The sequence below is a fragment of the Galeopterus variegatus genome, unplaced genomic scaffold (assembly GCF_000696425.1).
Source record: "Galeopterus variegatus unplaced genomic scaffold, G_variegatus-3.0.2 Scaffold674, whole genome shotgun sequence".
Taxonomy (NCBI): Eukaryota; Metazoa; Chordata; class Mammalia; order Dermoptera; family Cynocephalidae; genus Galeopterus; species Galeopterus variegatus.
In genome coordinates this window covers 292,964-315,036 of record NW_007726785.1, presented here as the reverse complement: position 1 = coordinate 315,036, position 22,073 = coordinate 292,964, and the positions used below count along the sequence as shown (strand labels likewise).

Sequence of the window (22,073 nt, the reverse complement as noted above, 5' to 3'; positions counted from 1 at the left end):
CTAAAACCATAATAAATACGTTTCTTTACAAATTACCAGTTTCAGGTATTCTGTTGTAAGCAGATTAAAACTACCAAATTTGGGGAATACTACAGTTTTAAAAGGTTATCCATTGAACAAACATTTGATTAAGTAGTATGTGCTATAAATTAAGGTACTGGTGATTCAAAAATAAATAAGAGCTAGTCTCTGTTTTCAATGAATATTAATTTAGTAGCTATCCCATCAATTATTTGATTAAACATCCATAAAAGAAAGTTGGGTAAATGCAGTGATTTTAGGGGAATTTGCCATGCTTTTGAAAATAACATCCACCTCCCTTGGTGAATTGAAACCAGTTAGAAACACCCCATGTTGTCACACTGCCCCCATCCTTGAGCAGCAGCAACATAAATTTGATTTTAAAGATAGCATATACCACATAAAATTCAATAGTATTGTTGGTGTAGTTAAGAAAAGAGCTGTAGACCAAGCAATTATTTCTCTTAATTCTTTATTAACAAATGGTATCCCAACTGTGTGCTTTTCACTTCAAAAATTTAACAGACTAACAAAGACACTGAAAAACCCTACTTGCCTTTGCAACTGAATGCAGAGAAAAGGCTTTAGAGTCAGATGGGGATTTAAATGTCTACTGCTTAAAAGCTGTATGAATTTAAGCATGTAACTTTGTGAGAATTTATACCTCATTTTACAAATGGAGAAACTTATCAGGTAAGGATGTTGAGTATTAACAACTACATAAAAAGTATTTTTATGTACATAAAGACCCTCAAATATTCAGCTGATGAATACAAATGCTTGCCACATATAAGAACTTAATAAAGAATTTCAGGGCTGGCTGGTAGCTCACTTGGTTAGAGTGTGGTGTTGGTAAATACAAGTTTAAGGGTTCAGATTCCCATACCTTCCAGCTGCCAAAAAAAAAAAAAAAAAAAAGATTAAAGCCCCCTTAGTGGTTCCCTCCTAAATCTCAAGACACATCTCCCAGTCTCCTATTTCAGATTTAATTGAGGCCTTCAGACTGGAACTAATGATATTTGATCAATCTTATTCCTTCTAGCCTTGCAAGAAGTTAAGTTCAAAACAAATAATTCTGTACATGCTCTTGGGACTCTCCTTCCATGTGCTATTAAAAAGTGCATTCCTAGTACTTTCTCCAACTTATTATTTTAACTTCCTCTCTGCTTGCATCTCTCATCTCTCCCCACCCCAAAATAAAAATAATTCTCTTTGGGCTTTCTTAACTGCACTTTCCTTAACTGCTTATGCCAGTGAATCCTATTTCCTGCCCATTATTAACTTCTAAGTCTCAGACCTACAGATGCAACTGCGTATTTGATATCTCTACCCAGATATACCAAAGACACCTCAAACTCAAATTGCCAAAATAAGTAGAGTTCTCCCACCATGAATACTTTCTCCTACACCTTCTTAGCTCATTAAACCATCATCTGCCCAGTAGACCAGGCCAGAAAAATAGCATTTAAGAATCCCATTAATTCCTATCATACCTCTCTAATTATTAAGCTTGATGATTTTGTCTTCCCAGTGTGACTTGGCTTCTCCACCCCACCACCCCTGGCTTATCTTTCATGTTAACTATCTTATCACCATCTCTAGTCTAGAGCATCTCCTACTCTCCAAAAGCCTACCATCTCCACCACTTCCAAAGATTTAAGCCAATCACAATCTCTTGTTTTAAATCCTTCAACAATTCCTACAATCATGGAATAAAACTCAAACTTCTTCCTATGATCCAGTCAATTCAATAAACTCAAACTCTTGGCCATTTCCCCAAACATGCCATGATATTTCTTCTACCCAAAATGCTTTTTTTCCCTCATCTCCCTAGTGACTTCACACCTTTCCCTCAAAATTTACCTCAAGCACTGCTGCTTTTGCACAACCTTCAATGACCTCTAGAACAGCTCCTTGGAAACTGACCATGTTTTCATTATCTTTCTATTTCTGACACCCTGCATAGTACTTGTCACAGAATACTTAAAGACCCTCAAATATTCAGCTGATGAATAGAAAGTTTTAAAAGATCATGAAAACTATCCAGATTTACAAGTTAGGTTTTTGATTCACTTCAATTGGGGGGGGGGGGGGGGAGGCGCAATCTGGTCATTACAGGGATCGAACCCTGGACCTTGGGGTTATCAGCACCATGCTCTAACCAACTTCACATTTCTTAATGTAAAAAGAACCAAAAAGAATAACCTAAGTGGGAAAAATTTTAAAACAACTTACTGTTTATTGTTATCAATTACAAAGTTTATTTTATCTCCAGTTTCTAGCTGAACATTCCCTTCAACATCTTCAGGGGTGTAAGTCAGATAAAACACTTCCTGTGAATTAATAAGTTGTTATTACTATCTTGACAAGATGCATATTCACTGTATACTGTGATTTACTTAAATATCTCTTATAATGGCATTTTAAGCCAAATTTCTTAAATGCTGTATGACAAGTTGTTTTATTCATATAAACACACTTCCCCTCCATGGTGCTGATGACTTCTGCGAGTCCACAGCTGAGCAGCAATCCAACTTCAAAAAGCTTACACACATGGAAGCATTTGCCCAGAGACTGTAGTTACATTTCAAAAAAACAATTTTTATATAAGGCTTTCCAAACAAAAAAGCTGGAGTTAGTGCTTAAAAGGAACCAGAAAAAAGATCCCCCCCCACAACCCCCCAAAAAGTGATTAAAAGTATTTTACCTTAATGTTCTAACTAAGGTCACACTTGGGCAAACTAAGATACTTGGAAGTCCTATGGATTTTCTTCCTTTTAAATTTTTTGATTATGCTGCACTTGAAGCCTCTTAGAAACCAAATTTAAAACTGATTTTAGCAACTGCAGCTTATGTTTTCTATTCTGAATTTTAAAGTACGCTTATAGATCACATGGTGGATCAGGCAAAGGTTTAAGAAAAATACACAAGTTTACCCCATTACGTTCGTAGCATACACTCCCTGTTGGACTCTGACCCGGGGCAGCTGGAGATTTACTCTCTAAGTTGTGAGGAACAGCGCACACAACCTACCAGTCAAAAAAAAAAAAATTTCCATTGCTAATCATTTCAGGAGCAGCACTGTGCAATATAAACTGAATTTTAATATCCTCTACACTATACACAGGGATGCATTTTAATATGATCCACAAGAGGATGTCATGCTGCCAAGTTTCAAACTTACAGTATATAAACTGACTGTAAGTAAAGACAGGATATATGCAAAAACCCCAATTGAGTCTTGACCATATTTTTATTTCAGGTCAAGAAATGCCAGTGCTTCTGATATAATTTTAAAATAATAATCTTTACATACTATTCTTGCGTGCAAACTGAGGAGATGGGGAGAATCTTCCTTTTCTAATGTGAAAGACACGCAAATAAAGGGCCCTAAGAAAACACAAAGCATCAAAGTCACTAACTTGTCCATTCATTCGTTCTTCAGGGAGGATATCTGTTTTTATCTTCACCAGTTTAATAGCAATGGGTTTCCCAGTCCGCCGGTCAGATGATACTTCAAATTCAACATCATCTAAAATAAAGAACATGTTGTGTTTGATGGACTAATTTTTGCAGACTAATTTTATCTCACTTCTAAACTATACTTAATACAGTATTTGAGTTATCTTAGACCAGCTGGTTCTCCAAATGAGGACCCTGGACAATGGCTTAGGAGCTTAGTAGAAATGCAAATTCTTGGGCCTCACTCCAGACCAATCCAAAGACAAACTCTAGGGATCAAGTACAACAATCTCCCAGGTAATTCTGATACACACTGTTTCAGAGCCACTGTCTTATACTAGGCATTTACACATACCACAAATGAGGCAATATAACAATCATAATCTTTGTCAGGTTTTTTTTTTTTTTAACCTCTGTATCTTACTTTCCTCATCTTTAAAATGAGAATAATTGCTAACAAACAGGGCTGCTGTGAAGATTAACCAAAATCCTGCTCCTATATCATATATCAAATACTCATGTTAGCTATTATTCTGACTACTTTCTCAAAGATGTTTTAAAAAATACACACTGAGACTTTGTAACTTCAGTCCTTTTAATAAGCCAAACATTTTCACATGTGAAAGTGATTTCTATGGCATCAGCCAAGATGATTTTCCATATAGTCCAAGTAGTGGTGACATTCTAAGAGGTATTTTTTTCAGGTACTACCAAAAATAGCACCTGGTAAAAGAATCATAAGTAACATTATAAAAGTTAAATATTTGCATTGGCTTAAAAACTAATAAATAGGTAAACAGTCATCATTAGGGGAAACAACAATTAAATCTTCCAAGCATTTATTGTAAAGATACCCAAAGAGGGCTGGCCAGCTAACTCAGTTGGTTAGAGTGCAGCCTTATAACACCAAAGTTATTAGTTCGGATCCCCATACTGGCCAACAAGCTGCCCCTCTCCGCAAAAAGAGGAAAAAAAAGACATCCCTCAAAAACACCGTCACAATAAAAATTAGTGTTCTGCTAGCTTAATCAGACATACTTCAATAACTGGTAAAAACTAAAAGGCTAAAACTTTTATTCTTATTCCTTAACACTTTTGAAAAATACTCCCATTAACAAGCTGACATGCAAGAGAAATTTTGTGAGTACATTTTTAAAAAGGACAGATTACCTCCTACTTTTAAGTCTTGCAGGTTGCCATTATACTGTGAACAGTGGAAGAAAAGTCTAGCTTGACGTTCTGAACACTGAATAAATCCATAAGAGGTTAACAGTTTTTCAATAACCCCGGTTTCACGCAGTGCTGCTGCAGTACCATTGGGGTACCCATTGTGTCCATTGTTGTGAAGAAGGTTTGGATCAAAGCTCATCTGTTTAAAAAAGAAAAAGAACTCAATATATACAGCTTTGTATATTATCTCCACAGCATACTAAATCTGATTAATAAATCACTAAATCTTCAACATAAAAAAAAAAAAAAAAAAAAAAAAAAAAAAAGGTAAAATAGATGAAGAAAATATTATGGGTTTTTATTACTGAAATGTTAAATTTAGCTAACAAAACATTTCAGAGGAAACGATTTAAATTATTTTGGGGAACTGTCCCCACTTATGGTAAAATTTTCACTTACCAGACAAAATAGACTTTCTGGAGTTTTTAATATTAAGGTAAAGTAACTACGTTAGTGAAAACTGCCTTTATGTTAACTTTAAATTACTAAACCAATTTCAGAACAAAGGAAACTAATATTTAAGAGATGGCAACCCAAAACTGCCAAGACACTTCCTCAAAAGATCTGTTAACAAGTATTTTAAAACGTAGACATCTTAATACTATTTGGTAAGCCATGCATCTTTAAGGCACATTTAAAGTTAGTAGAGATTAATACAATAAAATAAACTTTCTATGCAATACTTAATTCAAACTAGAAAATTCCCAAGTAATGCATGCTTAGGTCCTATAATGGAATATAACCATAAATAATGAGTTATAAAACTTCTAAGACAAAACTCCAAGAATGCAAAAGCTCTTCCATTCTAAAAATGTTCAATCATTTCACAGATACATTTAAAGAGGCCCTTTCATCTGAAAGAAAACCCTTCACCTTTCAAAAACACTGATGAAATCTCTAAATAGGGTCATTTGTTTCTATGATTAGATAGAGCAAAAAACCCCACATTCTTTAGTAAAAGAGGAGCTATTGAAATGTAATGCAATGGAACCTGTTTAGGTTACCAAATACTATCATACTAGACAATTCATTTTATCTTATTTGAGTAAAAGCATGAAAAATTATTTTATAAGTTTAAATGAAACTAAAATTGCACAAAATCCCTGTTACAAAGGCTAGGTCTATAATTTACTATAGTAGCAACATTTCCAAATCATTAAAATTGGTTTTAAACCCTTTCACTGAAATTTAATTTACAAGCATTTTAGTGAGATATTAAGCATTATCAATAAAATGGATATATTTTCATTGGGAAAAAAGAATGACTAAAATTCTACAAAGATAAACCAAACTAAGAGTAAACAATATGTGGGATGGTCAAATCATGCAAATCAAAGCCACAACTGTAGGTGGTTAAGTTCTAATTCTTTTTTGCTAATCACGGTTCTGTTTGACATGTATTAACTTATATAATTTTCACAAAAGCCCATGAGAAAGTATTATTATACTATCCCCATTTTACCAATGAGGAAACAGACACACAGAGGTTAAATGATTTCCCAAAGTCAAATGGTAGAAGACTGAAACTAAGAAGATCTACCTTTATAGTCTGGGCTCTTTACCTGGCAATCTGGTTAAAATACAAGGTCATATTTGTCATATTTAGTGGAGTTTCAGATTCTACATTTCTAACAAGATCTAAGGTGATACAAGTGCTTCTGACTCTTGGACACACTTTGAGCAGCAAGGCCCTAAACTACTAAAGTTATTTTTCAAGATTCCAGGTGAAAGAAATAATTAGGGAAGTTAGAAAGTGAGTCTGCAAGGGCATTTCAGCCAAACTGAGTGGCCCCAAGTCATGCTCTAAACACAAAGCAAGATAAGCTGGGATGACTCTTTTCCTGACTTACAGATCTCTGATACATGGGGGTCCTCTTTTGTTTTTTAGTCCCAGATGAGGTAGAAGATGAAGATAAAGGTAAAGAAAGTGAAGGAAGGGCTGCAGGTGGGGAATGAGGATCTGATGACACAGTAAAAACGTTCTCCATCTCAAACAGCTGTGACAACATAGCATAATGTTTATAACTATGATCAATAATTTAACACACATTTGACAGTCACCCTTTATATCTTTTCAGATTTATTATTAGGTTAGTTTAGCAAAATATAATTTTGTTTAATCAGATTTCTATTGACACAGAAATACCATTAACACTAAAGGGTCAAAATAAAGCCTATTGTTTGAAGCCTTAAAAAATAATCCCATGATATCTACGGTTTTTAAAACTCTGTAAGGATTCTTGTGGTGCTGGAGTGAGACTATTTAGCTCAATTTCTTCTCAATGTCTAGCAACTTTAAATAGAATCCAACATTCTCGATCACTAATCTCTCTACGGTTTGGTACACACAGGTAATCCAAAGGGGTGCAGGGAAAAAAAAAAAATTAAAACTATTCATTTTTTTGCCCAGCGATAAAAATTTGCTTTTATAAATATTTACTAGGTATTTAAAGTAGTGGCCTCACTGAGTCAGTCACATGTTGCACATGTCTCAGGTATTCTGAAGAAAGAGTAGAGAACTCCATAAGAGGTTGATAGTGAAGCCCTCACTTACTCATTTGCTCTCAGCATATTACAGTTTAAATAACTGGACATACAGATTTAGTTATCTAGCTTAACTAAACTACCCTCACAAATAGACAAATGGTTGAAAAAGGCTCCTGCAGAAGAACTTTAGATGGAAGATAAGGTAAACGCAGACGAAGAGCATGGAAGTTAACACTTCTATTCCCATAGTTTGAGCATCCTTAACCCAAAAATCCTTTCAGTGCCATACTGGTGCTCAAAAAGTTTAGGACTTTGGAGCATTTTGGGTTTTGGATGCTCAACCTGTACTAGTTCTTCAACCTCCACACTATGAAAGAAATGACCATCTAATGAGATCTGACATGTCTGCCAAAAAGTTAAGATCAAGACTATGTATCGACTTATATTAGCTGCAATAAAAACACACTACACATATACTGTCCCTGAGATACTAATTCATGATGATATGAAGCTTTTAAAATTAAACACTTAAAAACTAAGCATCCAGAACATAGTATTTCTAGTGAGAAGGGAACATTTCTGCCCTTTTAATAGGTAAACTATTTTTATAATATTGCTGATTTTTGTTATATTGCTAATATGTAATATTAACTTTTATCCTCTGTGTCACTGTTTTACAGTATGCAGCAGTATAATTACACAATTTATAAATATATGTACATACTGACAAAATGTTTTTAACTGACAAACAATATGATCAAACTAAAAAACATTATTGTAGATCACTTAGACCAAGACTTTCAAGCTGTGCTTCTTTCATGTTTAGACTGTAGTTCTTACTACTATACAAATAAGAACACAATGATGTGATCTGTAATACATAAGCCAGAAAGCTGCAAAAAAACTCAAACATATTCTCAATGCCTCCAGTCCTGCCACAATTCCCTGCATGTAGAAAATAAGAATCCTGTTTTTCTCACACAATGGAAAATGAACCAAAATCAGAAGGGATTAGAGCAAGCATATTCTTCTAAGTCTCTCTCTAAAATTGTTCCCTAACAAGGTATTGGAATTTAGGATGTACTGCTCTTGAGTCTCGTCTCACCTCTAAATGTACACCAAAACAGGGTTGAAAAAGAGCTTTTCCATTCTCCCAGAATCTTGCTGACTCGAACTCTCTTTTCTTAGCCTTTTATCCATTTTGGGGGCTTCCCCCCCCCCCCCAAAAGGAAAAACATATACCACTCAAACAACTTTAGATAAGACAATAAGTTAACACTTCTCAAAGAATTTCTAATAATTTGGCTAAACAGTATTTGTATGGCATTGTAAATTATTTTATAATCAGAACCAAAAAACTTAAGATATACTATTAAACAAAATGGAATTTTTGTTTTGTAGTATTTCTACAACTCTATAATTATATAAAAATAGAAAACTAATGGAAGTAAACAGCTCAAAACAGATCTTTGTTTATAAAGAATTATGATAAAGACACCAAAAAAGGGGGTGGTGGTGGTGGAAGGAAGGAACCAAGATGTAAATGTTGTCTGGCTTTTTTCTTCTTTTTTTTAAATAGGGAAAAAACATACCACAGTTTAGCTGCTTGTCTCACAGCATATAAAAAAAAAAATATCCCAGATGGACTGAGTCAAATGCCTTAAAAAAATATTAAAAAACAGATATGTATATTTATAAAATATTTGAAAGGGGAACTTTCTAAGTTTGAAATCAACAAAAAAATTGCAAAGGAAAAGATTAACATTTGATTATATAATAAGTATAAGCTTTTAATACTCAAAGCTAAGGAAAAAAATGTAAATGTAAATATATTATTACAGTACTAAAAGAATTTAAACAAATCAGTAGAACTAAATGACCAGAAAATAAGTTTCTTGAGAGCAGGGACTTTGTTCACAGCTAAATCCCTAGAGTTTAGATAAGCAGTGCCTGGCACATAGTAGGCACTCATTTGTTGAATTACTGAAAGATATTAAGACAAATGAGCAAACAGATTATTCGTGAAGATCATTCATTAAACATTAATCATTAAACGTTTAAAACATTTAACATAAAAATCTTCAATTTTGGCAACAGTCAAAAATCCTGATAAAGCAAACTAGTATTATTCATATACCAAACTAGGAAAGACAGGGCTGGCCAGTTAGCTCACTTGGGAGAGTGTGGTACTGGTAATACCAAGGTCAAGGGTTCAGATCCCCTTACTGGCCAGTTGCAAAATAGGAAAGATATAAAGACTAAAAAATGTTGAGAAAGTGGCCTAAGAACATGCGCACATACTTTTATGGTAGTACACCAATGCAACCTTTCTGAAATGCAGTTTAGTAATATGTATTAAAATGCGTAGATATTTTCCTTAATAATTTTGCTGCAGGAAACTTGTCCTGGGGAAATCCAAAATATGAACAAGGTTTTATGCACAAATGCTCACTGAAATGTTTTGATGATAAATTCCTGGAAACAATTTAAAGTCTAACACTTTATGGTTCAAAAAGTCATACTAATTTATATCATGCTATACAGTCATTAGAAAGGGTATGTAAAAATGCTTATGTTGCAATATAAAATGAGAAACGAAAGACATTACTACAGTACAATTTCAACTCTATTTAAAAAAACCCAGAAATCTAATTTAATGCTCACAAACGAGAAAACACTTGTGTCTTGAGGGCACAGAGCTAAAAATGGTAAATATGGTAGTCCAGTTCTGAATCCATGGTTCACAATCTTAACCACAGCCTTATTCATTCAACCAGAACTGGAGTGCCTATAATGCATCAACACTATTCTAGGTTCTATCCATATACCAGTAAACAAAACAGTAAAAATTCCCAACCTCATGAAGTTTAAACTTTCTACCCTTTTCTATGCATTTAATTTTTTTTTTTCGTCCTTTTTGAGACCGGCCGCACCGCGCTCAGCCAGTGAGCGCTGCGAGTGCACCGGTCATCCCTATATAGGATCCAAACCCGCGGCGGGAACGCTGTTGCGCTCCCAGCACCGCACTCTCCCGAGTGCGCCACGGGCTCGGCCCCCTATGTATTTAATTTTTTTTTTTCGTCCTTTTTGAGACCGGCCGCACCGCGCTCAGCCAGTGAGCGCTGCGAGTGCACCGGTCATCCCTATATAGGATCCAAACCCGCGGCGGGAACGCTGTTGCGCTCCCAGCACCGCACTCTCCCGAGTGCGCCACGGGCTCGGCCCTCTATGTATTTAATTTTTTTGGCAGCTGGCTGGTACGGGGATCCGAACCCTTGACTTTGGTGATATGAATATATTTTGTAGGTTGGCAGGTTAGCTCACTTGGTTATAGTGTCATGCTGATAACACCATGCACCAAGGTCAAGGGTTCATATCCCCATCTGGCCATCTGCCACAACACAAAAAAATATACTTTGAAGGTTGGCCAGTTGGTTAGAATTCAGTGTTATAACGCCGAGCTCACGGGTTAGGACCCCCACACTGGCCAGCTGCCAAAAAAGAAAAACAACCCCCCCCTCCACACACACACATAAATACTTTCTTTCATCTCACAATATCTCTGAGTTGTTTTTTCCTTCAAGTAGTCTGCCTGGCCTCTGCTGACAAAGAATTAGCTTGGAAAAGGTAGCTTATTTCACCATAAGATAGTTTTAGAAGACAGCTCTGTATTTTTATCTAAACATACTATACCTTCCCTTAACTTTTACTGTTTCTTTCAGCTTTCTGAATGCAACCATTCTTCATACTAATTGCTGTCTTCTAGATAGGTTCTAAATAATTATTCATTAAAGTACATTTCACTATTACTCTTATTGTGTACCCTGACCAACACAGAGTCCTTAGTGAGTATGTCTCTTGATTCTGCAGACTAGTTTTAGTAACTCTGCAAAACAAAAAAAAAATACCTGTATCATTTCTTAACAAACCACATTAGTGAAATTAGGTTTTCTCCTTTTAGGACTTCTATAACTGACATTTGTTCCTAAATAAAAAACTGTAACCTGATACTTTTTTAACTTCTTTGGTTGTTTGTAAACCTGAAGTTTCAACTTATAGGGATTCATTTTAAATTATTAGGCTTTATATAGTCTGTCTTTTAATCGTTCTTTGTCCTACCCATAATACCTGTCTCATAAGGTTTCTTTTTTTTTTTTTGTCTTTTTGTCTTTTTCCGTGTCCGGCAACGGATCGCAACCCTCAGTGTCGCCCCCGCACCGGACCGGGGACCAGCAACGGGATCGCAACCCTCGGTGTTGCTCCCGCGCCTCGCTCAGCCAGTGAGCGGGAACCGGTCTGTATGTGGGATCCGAACCCTCGGGCGGGAGCGCCGCCGCGCTTCCCAAGCGGCGCACTATCCAGTGCGCCACCGGGCCGGCCCATATATGTGATAGCTTTTATTGTTAAATTATCTTTATTTTTACTATTAAAGAAAGATTAGTTTCATCTCAAAATCTTACACAATTAGACTATGATTTCTAGCTGTAGATTCATAATAATAACTGAATCTTGACAAAGGAATTTGGAACTCCTAGGGAGATTATATAAATATGATTTCACCTGCATCAAAACATTTTTATCCCCAAAACAAAACGGGATCCGAACCCTCGGACGGGAGCGCCGCCGCGCTTCCCAAGCGGCGCACTATCCAGTGCGCCACCGGGCCGGTCCTCATAAGGTTTCTTAGATGGTTAATTGAGTTGCTTCATATAAAAAGCCTAGAATATGTGCTTAGCACACGGGTACTTACATAACTACTTATTAGTAAAATCTTTGAAAAAAAAAAAGCAGATGGAATGTGGTAGCATACATATTACCTTCATTCAATGTCAATACCTTCATTCACAAATAGGTACCAATGCCAGCTAGTGGCAAGCACTTAGGTACTGGATGTAAAGCAAGATTCCTCCCTTAAGAAGCTAACATTTGGAGAGGGTAGAAAGAAGGAAACATGTCAGTACTAAATATCACCTAGGTTTCAAAGACACCATACAAAGACTGTAACAGGCACTGCTAACTAAAACCCTAACTTCTAAATAGTACAGATGAAACTTCTCTAAGAGACCAATAAATCAAGAGATCAGCATGATATAATCTTGTGTGAGAATTCCCAGTTTGGGCCATAAATATTGTCCTTGCCTAATAAGAGAAAATAAATTAACTTTGTGTTGATATTTTCATTTTAGATAATTTAGAGTATAAAAATTGTCTTCTGAATACCTTTAGGAAAGAAAAGATTAAGATTTCATATTTGACCAAATAATTAGGAAATACAGAATTACAGACTGATTCTCAATAAACCACAAACCTACCTCGCAGTGATAATCAAATATTGCACTTTCAGTAGTATTTGCTGATTCTTCTTTTTCAGCACAAGTTTCAAAGGATGAAAATTGCTAGTATTAAAAAAAAAAAAAAAAAGAGCGAGAGAAAATGATCTACCAAGCTAATAAAGAATACAACTGCTGCTGCACCGGGCAATCTCACAGTACAGCACTGAAGAAAACAAAGACTACTAGCAGCGTTGGGAAGTGCTCTTTCAAAGCTGTTGAGTAGGCACAAACTTCTTGTTTCAGATCAAGTGTTGTGTCTTCAACTTAAGTGTACTCTTCTTTGGTCTTGATGGTGTTACGAGGTTTGTTCCTTGCCTGATCTGAACTTGAAGCAGCAGTTTCAGGTGGTAAAGTCTGTTCTGTTACACTTCATACTAGAGATAAAAAATGAAGACATTAAGTATAACACACATAAAAGAATCAGGGACAGAGGGTGGGAAGAGGAACAAATTCATTTCAATAACTTAGAATCACTGGTCAAGCAAGTAATACAAGAAACTTGGAAGTACACTAACTTAATGTTATCTGAGCAATCTGTCAAGTACTAACAACTATCTCCTTTTGTGTCACATAACCAAGACCTTAAATTATTCCACGGACCTTACAGACCTTTCATCCCCAAATAAGGTCAAAGTTACATAGCATAATATTCAATTCGATAAAAGCATTTTATAAAAAATATAAAAAGTTCCTACTGTCAGAGACCTGATAATCTTGCTAAGACATGCATTACACATGGAGGAAAACCCGAATATAGAACAAAATGGCAAAAATTAATTTGCTCAACTAATATCTGTCACATACTATACCAGAAATACTATTTATTGTTTATTCACCTGTATATGTGCATCAAAGCAAAATGGTGGGCATAGAGAAGGCTTTAAGTAAGTGGTAGAATTTTAACTGAACCTGGAAAAATAGGCAGAATTTTAGGAGAAAGAAAATAGCTGAGCAGTCTGCTATGAAATATCACATAAACCATGACAGAATGTGCCACTAAATTAATTCTAAGTTCCTTGAGAGCAGAGATCACATATTACATGATTTTCTAAGCCTGGCATCAAGTGAAGTTTTCTGCATGAATGACGGTGGCAGCAAGTGTGGCTTGTTGTTTCAGAGGAACTCAACAGGCTAGCCTGGCTAGAACAGACGGCTACATTAAAATGAAATGGGATATGTGCTGTGACAGGTGTAGTGGAGCCAGATTGTGAAGCATTTCAACTTGATGTAACAGGAAACAGAGAGCCCTAGCTTGATGGAAGTGGTATTCAGTCTTGAAATCCTATAGGAGATGACTTAGTGAAGGAAACAAATCTCATTTGAGTGGTTGCAGTAAACAAATGTTTACAGAAGGGGAAAAAAATGAAATATATTTATAAATAAAAATCACAGAATTCTGATTTATATTAGCTATAAAATAATGAGTATTTTGAATTGAGTCCAATGTTAACTAAAATGGTGCTGTTAACTAAAATGATTTCTACAGGGAGAAGAAAAAGGTGGGCATCTTGAGAGATGGACAAAATATTTATTTGAAGATCATCAGATAAATAAGAATGACTAAAAACAAGAATGACTAGAAGGTGAGAGGGCAGAGCTGGTGAAATAGCTTAGACTAGGAGAGCTGAATTCCAATCACTGATTTACTAGTAAATACCATGGACAAGTTATTTAACATCTCTAGGTTTGTGTTTCCTCATGTGCAAAAAGAAAATTCAGTAATAGCTGATGTCTGATCATTTTCTTTATCTACCATTCCATGACTTTATATTGTTACTTCAAATTATCAAATGTTACACTTGTATGATCTTTCAACTTTATTGGATCATTGTATTACCAAGACTAGATATGCCACTGAACAATGGTTGGTTGTCAAATCACTTGGGAAGCTTTAAATAATACCTATGCCGAGTTGCCACAGAGTAAATGTTATTGGCTTGAGGTATGGCTACTTCTTTAATCATCTTGAATCTTTCCTACCCATTCATCTCCATACCCACTGTTACAAGTCTTACTAATATTTCCTTTAAGGTATTTTTTGTATTCATCTCTTGTCCTAAAACACAAATTTAGCCCAGGTGTCTAATACATCCACTAACTTCCAGTGTCTACCCTTTTCATCTCTGTCACATACCACCACCAGACTGATCTATCAAAAACTCCAATTTCACCACATCTCCCCTGTCCAAAATCGTCAGTGATTTTTTCCAGCACTCTAAATGAGAGGCTCTTAATCCTTGCTTCCCAAGGACCTGGGCAACTTTCAAAATAAATAAATAAATTTAACTACAGTACGTTAGGTCCCAGGCATTGGTATATTTTCTGTACCCTCCCTCCCGCCAAGGAATTTCTGACTTGAAGCCAGGGTTAATAACCACTATTCAAGGGGTCTCTGTTCTACCCTTTCATCTTTACTTTCTACTGATCTCTAGTTCTTCTCCCAGATAGGTCGATTCCTTTCTCTAATCCTTAAACACAACTCTTGGAAGATTCTTGAATTCTAGCCTTTTTTGCTCATATGGGTCTTCCCACAAAGAATATAATTTTGCCATTTTCAAAGTGACAAAAACATTTTTCTTAACCATTCTAGGAGACTCACTACCTACTTACTTCCCACTAAGTGGGGCAGTACCACCCACTGCCTGCGCATCAATCTTTTTGGTACCAAATCATTTCTGTACTTTGTTTACTTCATGTTTATGTATATTATTCCTCCATTTATACTTCAAATTTCTGAGAGGCAAACAATTTTTTTTTCTTCAATCACAGCCCCCCTTTAGCACCTAATCCAAGTGCTGCCAAACAACCACAGCAGAAAATAATATAGCAAAAAAGGTAGTTAACCCATAATAGGCAAAAAGACACAATTCAAGTGTAGACAGTTCTACCACCTTTAACTGTATAAAGTTGTAATTACCCAATCGAGAAATAATAATATCTTTTAAAAATACATAATTACTTATAACACTAAGGTCACAGGTCCCCATACTGGCCAGCCTTAAAAATCAAAAATGCAAAACAGGCCAGCTAGCTCAGTTGGTTAGATTGTGGTGTTAAAACACCAAGGTCAAGGGTTCAGATCCTTATACTGGCCGGCTGCAAAAAAACAAAACAAAACAAAACAAAAACCACACACAGAATGGGTATACTGGTTTTACCTTAAAAACCTAGGCCTGTTTGGATCCCTGTACCGGCTAACCATCAAAAACAAGAAAACAAACAAACAAACAAAAAACCTTAAGCCTATTTATGGACCCAAAAAACTAGAGATTAAGGACAAGGTTGTGCGTGTGTGGGGGGCGGGGGGGGCGGAATCAAGAAAAACAATTTATCTTGAAAAACTTGAACTGGATTAACCCAATCTAGGGTGTTGTATTAAGAACTGTCAAGTGTGTCATTTAGAAACACAAATAAGAGACTTTTAGATCTAAAATCTGGAGTATTGCAGGGCCAGTAAGTGGGTACTAATGAGGCTTTTTAGGATCTACTGAAGCTCCCCCAGGTGCCTATAGGGTGTAAAAAGAAAAAAAGGGGGGGGGGAGAGCTCAAACCTATCAACAATCATGAATAACTGGGAGTGGCTGAATTAATATCTTCACATCTATGAGATTTCTGTAGTTAAATAAATGTTTTTCAATCAAATTAATACTGAAGGACTTCAAGGTACTGGTTAGACATTTTAATAATACTGGCTATCCCCTCATACCAGGATTATTTACATTCACTGGTGGGACTGACCTCTTTTGCTTTAACTTTTTGAACATAAGTACCTCTCCTTCTTTCCCCAAAAGCTAGACACTTAAGTCACTTGAAACATAGGGTTTCAATTAAAACACTAGGGAACAATCTAAATGTGGATCTGAAAGTTTCCTTGATTGCTAAGTAATCAACTTCTTTTTCCTTTGCTCAGTATGGAAATGGTATCATTAGTTAATTATCAACTATTACATCATGTTGTTTCAGGAGTTAAAGCTAATTCCTTTACTTGAACTAAATCCAGATGGTTATTCCCTATGTCACCTGTCTTAAAATTATCACCACCTGGTGTGTTATTTACTGTCTCCCTCAGTTTGCTGCTTTATCTCAAAGGCCTAGCAGAGGACAAGCACAGAGTAGACACTAAATTAAAACTCGCAGTTGCTGAACTAATACATTTATGTGGTAAGTAATCCAACTAACAGTAATCACACCATCATTGTGACAAATTATTCTGAACGTATGTACAGCACTCACTTGGAGAGAGTGTTAATAACAAGCTAAACTAGTCTATAAAAGTCTCCCCATCCAACCCACTTCCTTGAGGGAGTACCTTCTTCCTTTGAGAGGAAAACCAAAGACCCAAACAGGTGGGACAGGATTGTGAAGGTTCTCTATTGTCTGACATTTCATTGAGCACAACAATTAAATATTTTTCCAGCAGGGGAAAAAGGCTGATTATGAATATTATTCTTGCCTTAACTTCACAGTTCATATTTCTTGATGCATTAAGTTCAAGCATATCACATTATATAACCAGTGTAACTGAAGCACTTAACAGGTTTCAGTTCAGTTTTATTTTTGGATCTAAGGTAAATGATAAGGTTTAGAAAATTAGGCAATTTAAAACAATAAATCATCACTTGTTGAGAGATTAAAAAAAGAAAATAAAATTGATGCAACTATCTTTTTGCATATGTGTAGTAGTAACAATTGTGCTGGGTTGTTAGTGACCTGAACAGCTATGAAGATATTTAAAATTATATATCTATCATTTAACTGCTTTTACATCCACTAATACTTTGAAGTAGGACAAATGCCAGTGTGGGAATATGTTGATGAAATGCTCTAGACTTAACATCAGAGATCAATGTAGATCAGACCGTTAATTTCTTTGTCTAACACAGATACAGTGCAATCCACATACATAATTAAAAATTTTCTAGCAACCATACTAAAGTCAAAAGAAACAGATGAAATTAAATGTCTTATTTAACCAATTATATTCAAAAAAAAGGGAGGGTTTGCACACATGCATAGAAACGAGTTTGAGGGCCGGCCTGTGGCTCACTCGGGAGAGTGTGGTGCTCATAACTCCAAGGCCACAGGTTCGGATCCCATATAGGGATGGCCGGTTTGCTCACTGGGTGAGCATGGTGCTGACAACACCAAGTCAGGGGTTAAGATCCCCTTACCGGTCATCTTTATAGAAAAAAAGAAATGAGTTTGAAATTACTACTTTCACTTAGCCTTCTTTTTACAGATGAGTTCCAGGGAAGTAAAATGATGTATTCTCAGCTACACAGTATAAAAGTAGGCAAAGTTGTTAACTCCCAGGCATATGTTTTCTCTAATATAATATGTTGCCTTAAGTTCTGGAATAAGTTTTTGACCAAATAATTTAAGGCAGCTTAAAGGAGAGAAAAAAAATGTTTATAAATGGCATAAATTGAAGTTTTTTTTGTTTTTTTTTTTTAAAAAGATGACCGGTAAGGGGATCTCAACCCTTGGCTTGGTGTTGTCAGCACCACGCTCAGCCAGTGAGCAAACCGGCCATCCCTATATAGGATCCGAACCCGTGGCCTTGGTGTTATCAGCACCGCACTCTACCAAGTGAGCCACAGGCCGGCCCGATTTTTAACATTTTTTGAAATCTGATGTTATTTTACAATTCCAGCACATTTCAATTCAGACTAGTCATACTTCAAGTGCACAATAACCACATGTGGCTAGTGTCTACATGTCACAGAGCAGATATAAACTCACCAGAGGAAAAAGGCACTGGTGTGCCTAATAAAGCAATAGTAAATGTAAGGCTCTTGGGTAAAGATTTTCACTAATACAAGGAGGCAGTATCTAGTACAGACTTGACCATAAAAGGGGCGTGTAGTTATTACACTGGAGAAGCAGAAGTGCAAACAACTAATTGGTTATGTACTGGCGGTAGCTACAGACCAATGGATAGCCTGCATGTACAATTTGAGGAAACTGCTGATAAATTTGTTTTCAACTACACACTCATGTTTTTACCTTAGCATAAAAGGATATATTAGATATACAATAAGTTTTGCATTGTTTTACCTAGGTACTCACAAAGGCAAGTGGAAAATATTCTAATATCAAGACAAAGGAATTTTTATTTTTTTATTTTATTCATTTATTTTTTAAAAGATGACCGGTAAGGGGATCTTACCCCTTGACCTGGTTGGTATTGTCAGCACCATGCTCTCCTAAGTGAGCCACGGGCCGGCCCTACAAAGGAATTGTTAAAGTCCTGACTGGGAGAAGAGATTTAACAGCAAGAAATGATGGGACTCAAGATAATAAGTCACTCCCACCACAGCATTTTCACGACTTAAGATATTTTAGCTATTAAATATGACAAATTACAATTATAATTTCTCTAGCTGTAATTCTCTAGTATGGAAAACCCTGAAAGTTTTAACAGCTCTCCATAACACAGTTTTAGTCAAAGATCTTAAAGTAGTTCCCCCTTCGTTTTTTTAAAAGACAAAACTAAGAAAGCACATCAATTCTTTGTGCTTATTTAGCAAGATCTGAAGATTTTCATTTCACTTTGCAATACATTCCTAAAATTCAACCCCTCAGAAATCTGTCCAAAAGGAATTTCACTGTTTCAACTATTTTGTCAAAAGTATGGCCCTCACAACAATGTAAATGTATAAATTAATGCCACCGAACTATCCACTTTAAATTTACTGTTTTAACCTTTTTTATGTTACATATATTTTACCTCAATTTAAAACAAAGAAGGATGGCCCTGCACTGAGTGTCTTTAGGTGGGGGTAGGGGGAAACGGATGGGATGAAGCAGGACTGTACGTCAGCTTTCAGTTTTCATTTGCTAGGAATTTACCAGAATTTTCAACCACACTCTTTAAAGGTCACACTTGTTAAGTCAGAACTTGTTTAGAAAAAAAGAAAAGCTATCTTCTGCGCCTCAAATGCTTTACTTTTCAACTCAGCTGCTATAAATACTCATCTCGATGGTAAACATCCAGAGCAGCTGCAAAACCAAACTACCACCATCTCTTTTATTTCGGTCCTAGAGTTAAAAGAAAGCAAAAAGAAACAAGGTTGAGTATTTATCTACGTTTTATGACGTTGGTATATGCCTATTCAAATATATAAATGCCCTCCTTACCCACACCAAGCGTATCCGTTATTGGATAGTACCAAAAGAACATCCAGGTATTACATTGTTCCTCCTAACTCAAAACAGAAATTACTCAGCGTTTTGATACAATTTGTATTAGTGGGCTATAATTTGGAACCTACATTTTTAAAAAGTAGGTTGGTAGTTCTAGTTGGGAACTGCCAATTCATATCAGCCTGATAAAAAATGTAAGTCAAAAGAATAGTTTTAACTGCCACAGTGCCTTTGAGCACCCTCCTTCCGCCCTGTCTCCCAACTGTTGTAAAGAACACCATTCTTTCACTTATTCGAAGTGCAAAACAAGGAAATTAACTGGCCCAACCTTTTTTTTTTTTTTTTTTTTTTTTGCAGATTGAAGACTGTTTTAGGGAGCGTTCCCTCTCTCACAAGTGAGTCAAACAACAGAACAGCCAACTCGGTATTTCTAAGAGAAAACCTTAAAAGAACCGTGGTACCAAGATTCCGTATCTATAAAATATCGGAGGGTAAAAACCAAGAACGTATTTTCGACTGAGGGTCTAAAAAACTAACTCCACACACAATGACTAAGCCAAGCCATTCATTACACAATGTGGGCCAGGCGCTTGCACCATTACAGCCAGAGGAAGTAGTAGGGAGGACACCGCTGAGTTCCCACAGCTCACACCCTTTCCCCAAGATAGAGAGGGGGGAGTCACATGTCTAAAAGATGAAAGTCTAATTCCCTTTTTCAAGAAGCCGAAGGGGAGAGGAACAGGGGAAGGTTGGGTGTTGCGACCTAGCTCTAGGTAACTGAAAAGGAGGATGCCAATTCTGCCGAGCTACAGGGCCTGAGGCGGCTGGGGAAGGGAAGTGTCTCCAAGCAGTTTCCCTAGATGGAGGGGGTCTCAGTCCACACACAAAGGTGGCGCCACTGCCGCACTGCGCTCTGGTACTCGTAGTCAGATCCCCAAGCCAAGAAACTATAAGGTCCAGAGTCAGATAACGGCCCTCTCCTCTACTCTAGCTCTTTCAGCCTCACACAAAGGACCGCGCCACCACCCCCTCGCCCCGCCCACCGGGACTTGTAGTTCTCGTTTCCCCAGCCAAGCCGCAAAGGGGGAAGCAGCCAGACTACAGCTCCCAGAAGCCTCCGCGCCCGAGCCCCGCCACCCTCTTGCCTCCATCTTGGCTGCGGTCGGAGTCTCCATTTTTCGCTCCCTCCCCCCCACCACTTTAGCCACCATCACCACTACCACCACGCGCACCCCCATGGCCTCAACTTCTCGCTTGAGCTCTGCGGACTGACGTAAGGCTCAAACAGTTGAACGGGAGATAGATGAAAAATCCCAGGGTAGTGACTCAGGGTGAGATCTTCTCTATTCGGAGCTATGGGAGCGCCCACCTTGACTCAGAAGTCTCTCTCGTTACTCTTGGCCTTCTCATCCGCCCTTAACCTGGCTTCTTGCTACCCCTAATTGGACCCTAAGGTCGTACTCACCCCAACAGCTCAGCGCCCCCTCTCCAGCGCCGCCATAAGCAGCACGGCCCGGTACGTAGGAATAAATCTCGCTTCTCTCGCGAGAGTTGCGGACTCCAAGCGCGTGCACGGGAGGGAGGGGGAGAGAGCGTACTCCTAATACGCTTGCGCGCAAGGGCTGAGTGACGCCAACCAATGCGCTGCGCTTAACCACAACCAAGATGGTGGCTACGTTCCTTCCCCGGTGTGCTGCGGACAGCAATCTCGATGTTTACTGACTCCGCTGGGACGCTAGGCGGGGTGGCGGGTGACTTTAGGCGTCTCTGGTCTTTGCAAGCCTGAATATGCTTTAGGCAGTGAGACTGGGGTAAACCTTGAAGGGCGAACAATTCTGGGGGCCTATCCAGGAATGTAAAAAAGATTTTTCTTTTCCCAGCGATAATCCCGAACTCCTCCAACCCCAGTTTGTCCTCTCAGTGCAAGCTTGCTTTCTCTTGTCTACTGCATAAGACTGGAATTTCATTAGTATAAAGTCAGGTTTTTAGCAAGGTATTTTGGAAGTCTAAGGGAGATCTTTGTCTTCCAGAAGCTATATTCCTTGCAACAGATGGACAAGAGTAAAGCTGCATAATCACTAAAAATAAAGACAAACCCCAAACTCCTTCAACTGACCTTTCTAGTCATCTGAAGATATTCATAGTGTATCAAGTAATCAAAGAGGCTGAATCAGTAATTAAAACGTTGAAATCAGGGCAAAGAGATGATTCATCCAATGAGGAAAGAGGGAATGAGAGAGAGGGTTAATTCTGGCCGTGGAAACGTTCAGTGGATTATCCCGTCAAAAAATAGAGCATGCTTCTCTGGTGAGATGAATGCTTTTTCACAAATTCAGTAGTTTTCTCACTTGGTAGTATTAGATAAACAATGACTAGTCACTCACTCTTCTGTGA

General features: G+C 37.2%; 1 protein-coding gene and 1 non-coding gene across 3 annotated transcripts in view; one reads left to right on the top strand and one right to left on the bottom strand.

Annotated features, from left to right (window-relative positions):
• The window catches only part of CSDE1 (cold shock domain containing E1, RNA-binding), a 37,309-nt gene extending 16,038 nt beyond the window's left edge, over positions 1 to 21,271 (bottom strand). Inside the window, exons 1-6 of one of the 2 annotated variants that reach the window (XM_008571282.1) lie at positions 21,145 to 21,271; positions 12,513 to 12,907; positions 4,654 to 4,852; positions 3,444 to 3,553; positions 2,958 to 3,050; positions 2,257 to 2,354 (exon numbers count right to left, since the gene is read on the bottom strand). In XM_008571282.1, coding sequence (XP_008569504.1) covers positions 2,257 to 2,354; positions 2,958 to 3,050; positions 3,444 to 3,553; positions 4,654 to 4,852 — 500 coding nt within the window. In that variant the 5' untranslated portion in view covers positions 12,513 to 12,907; positions 21,145 to 21,271. The remainder of the gene's footprint in view (positions 1 to 2,256; positions 2,355 to 2,957; positions 3,051 to 3,443; positions 3,554 to 4,653; positions 4,853 to 12,512; positions 12,908 to 21,144) is intronic. The other variant, XM_008571283.1, reaches the window with a different exon arrangement.
• Positions 9,359 to 9,432, top strand: TRNAT-GGU. Its single transcript has one exon. It is a non-coding gene; the product is annotated as a tRNA-Thr (tRNA).
• Positions 21,272 to 22,073: the final 802 nt, after the last annotated feature.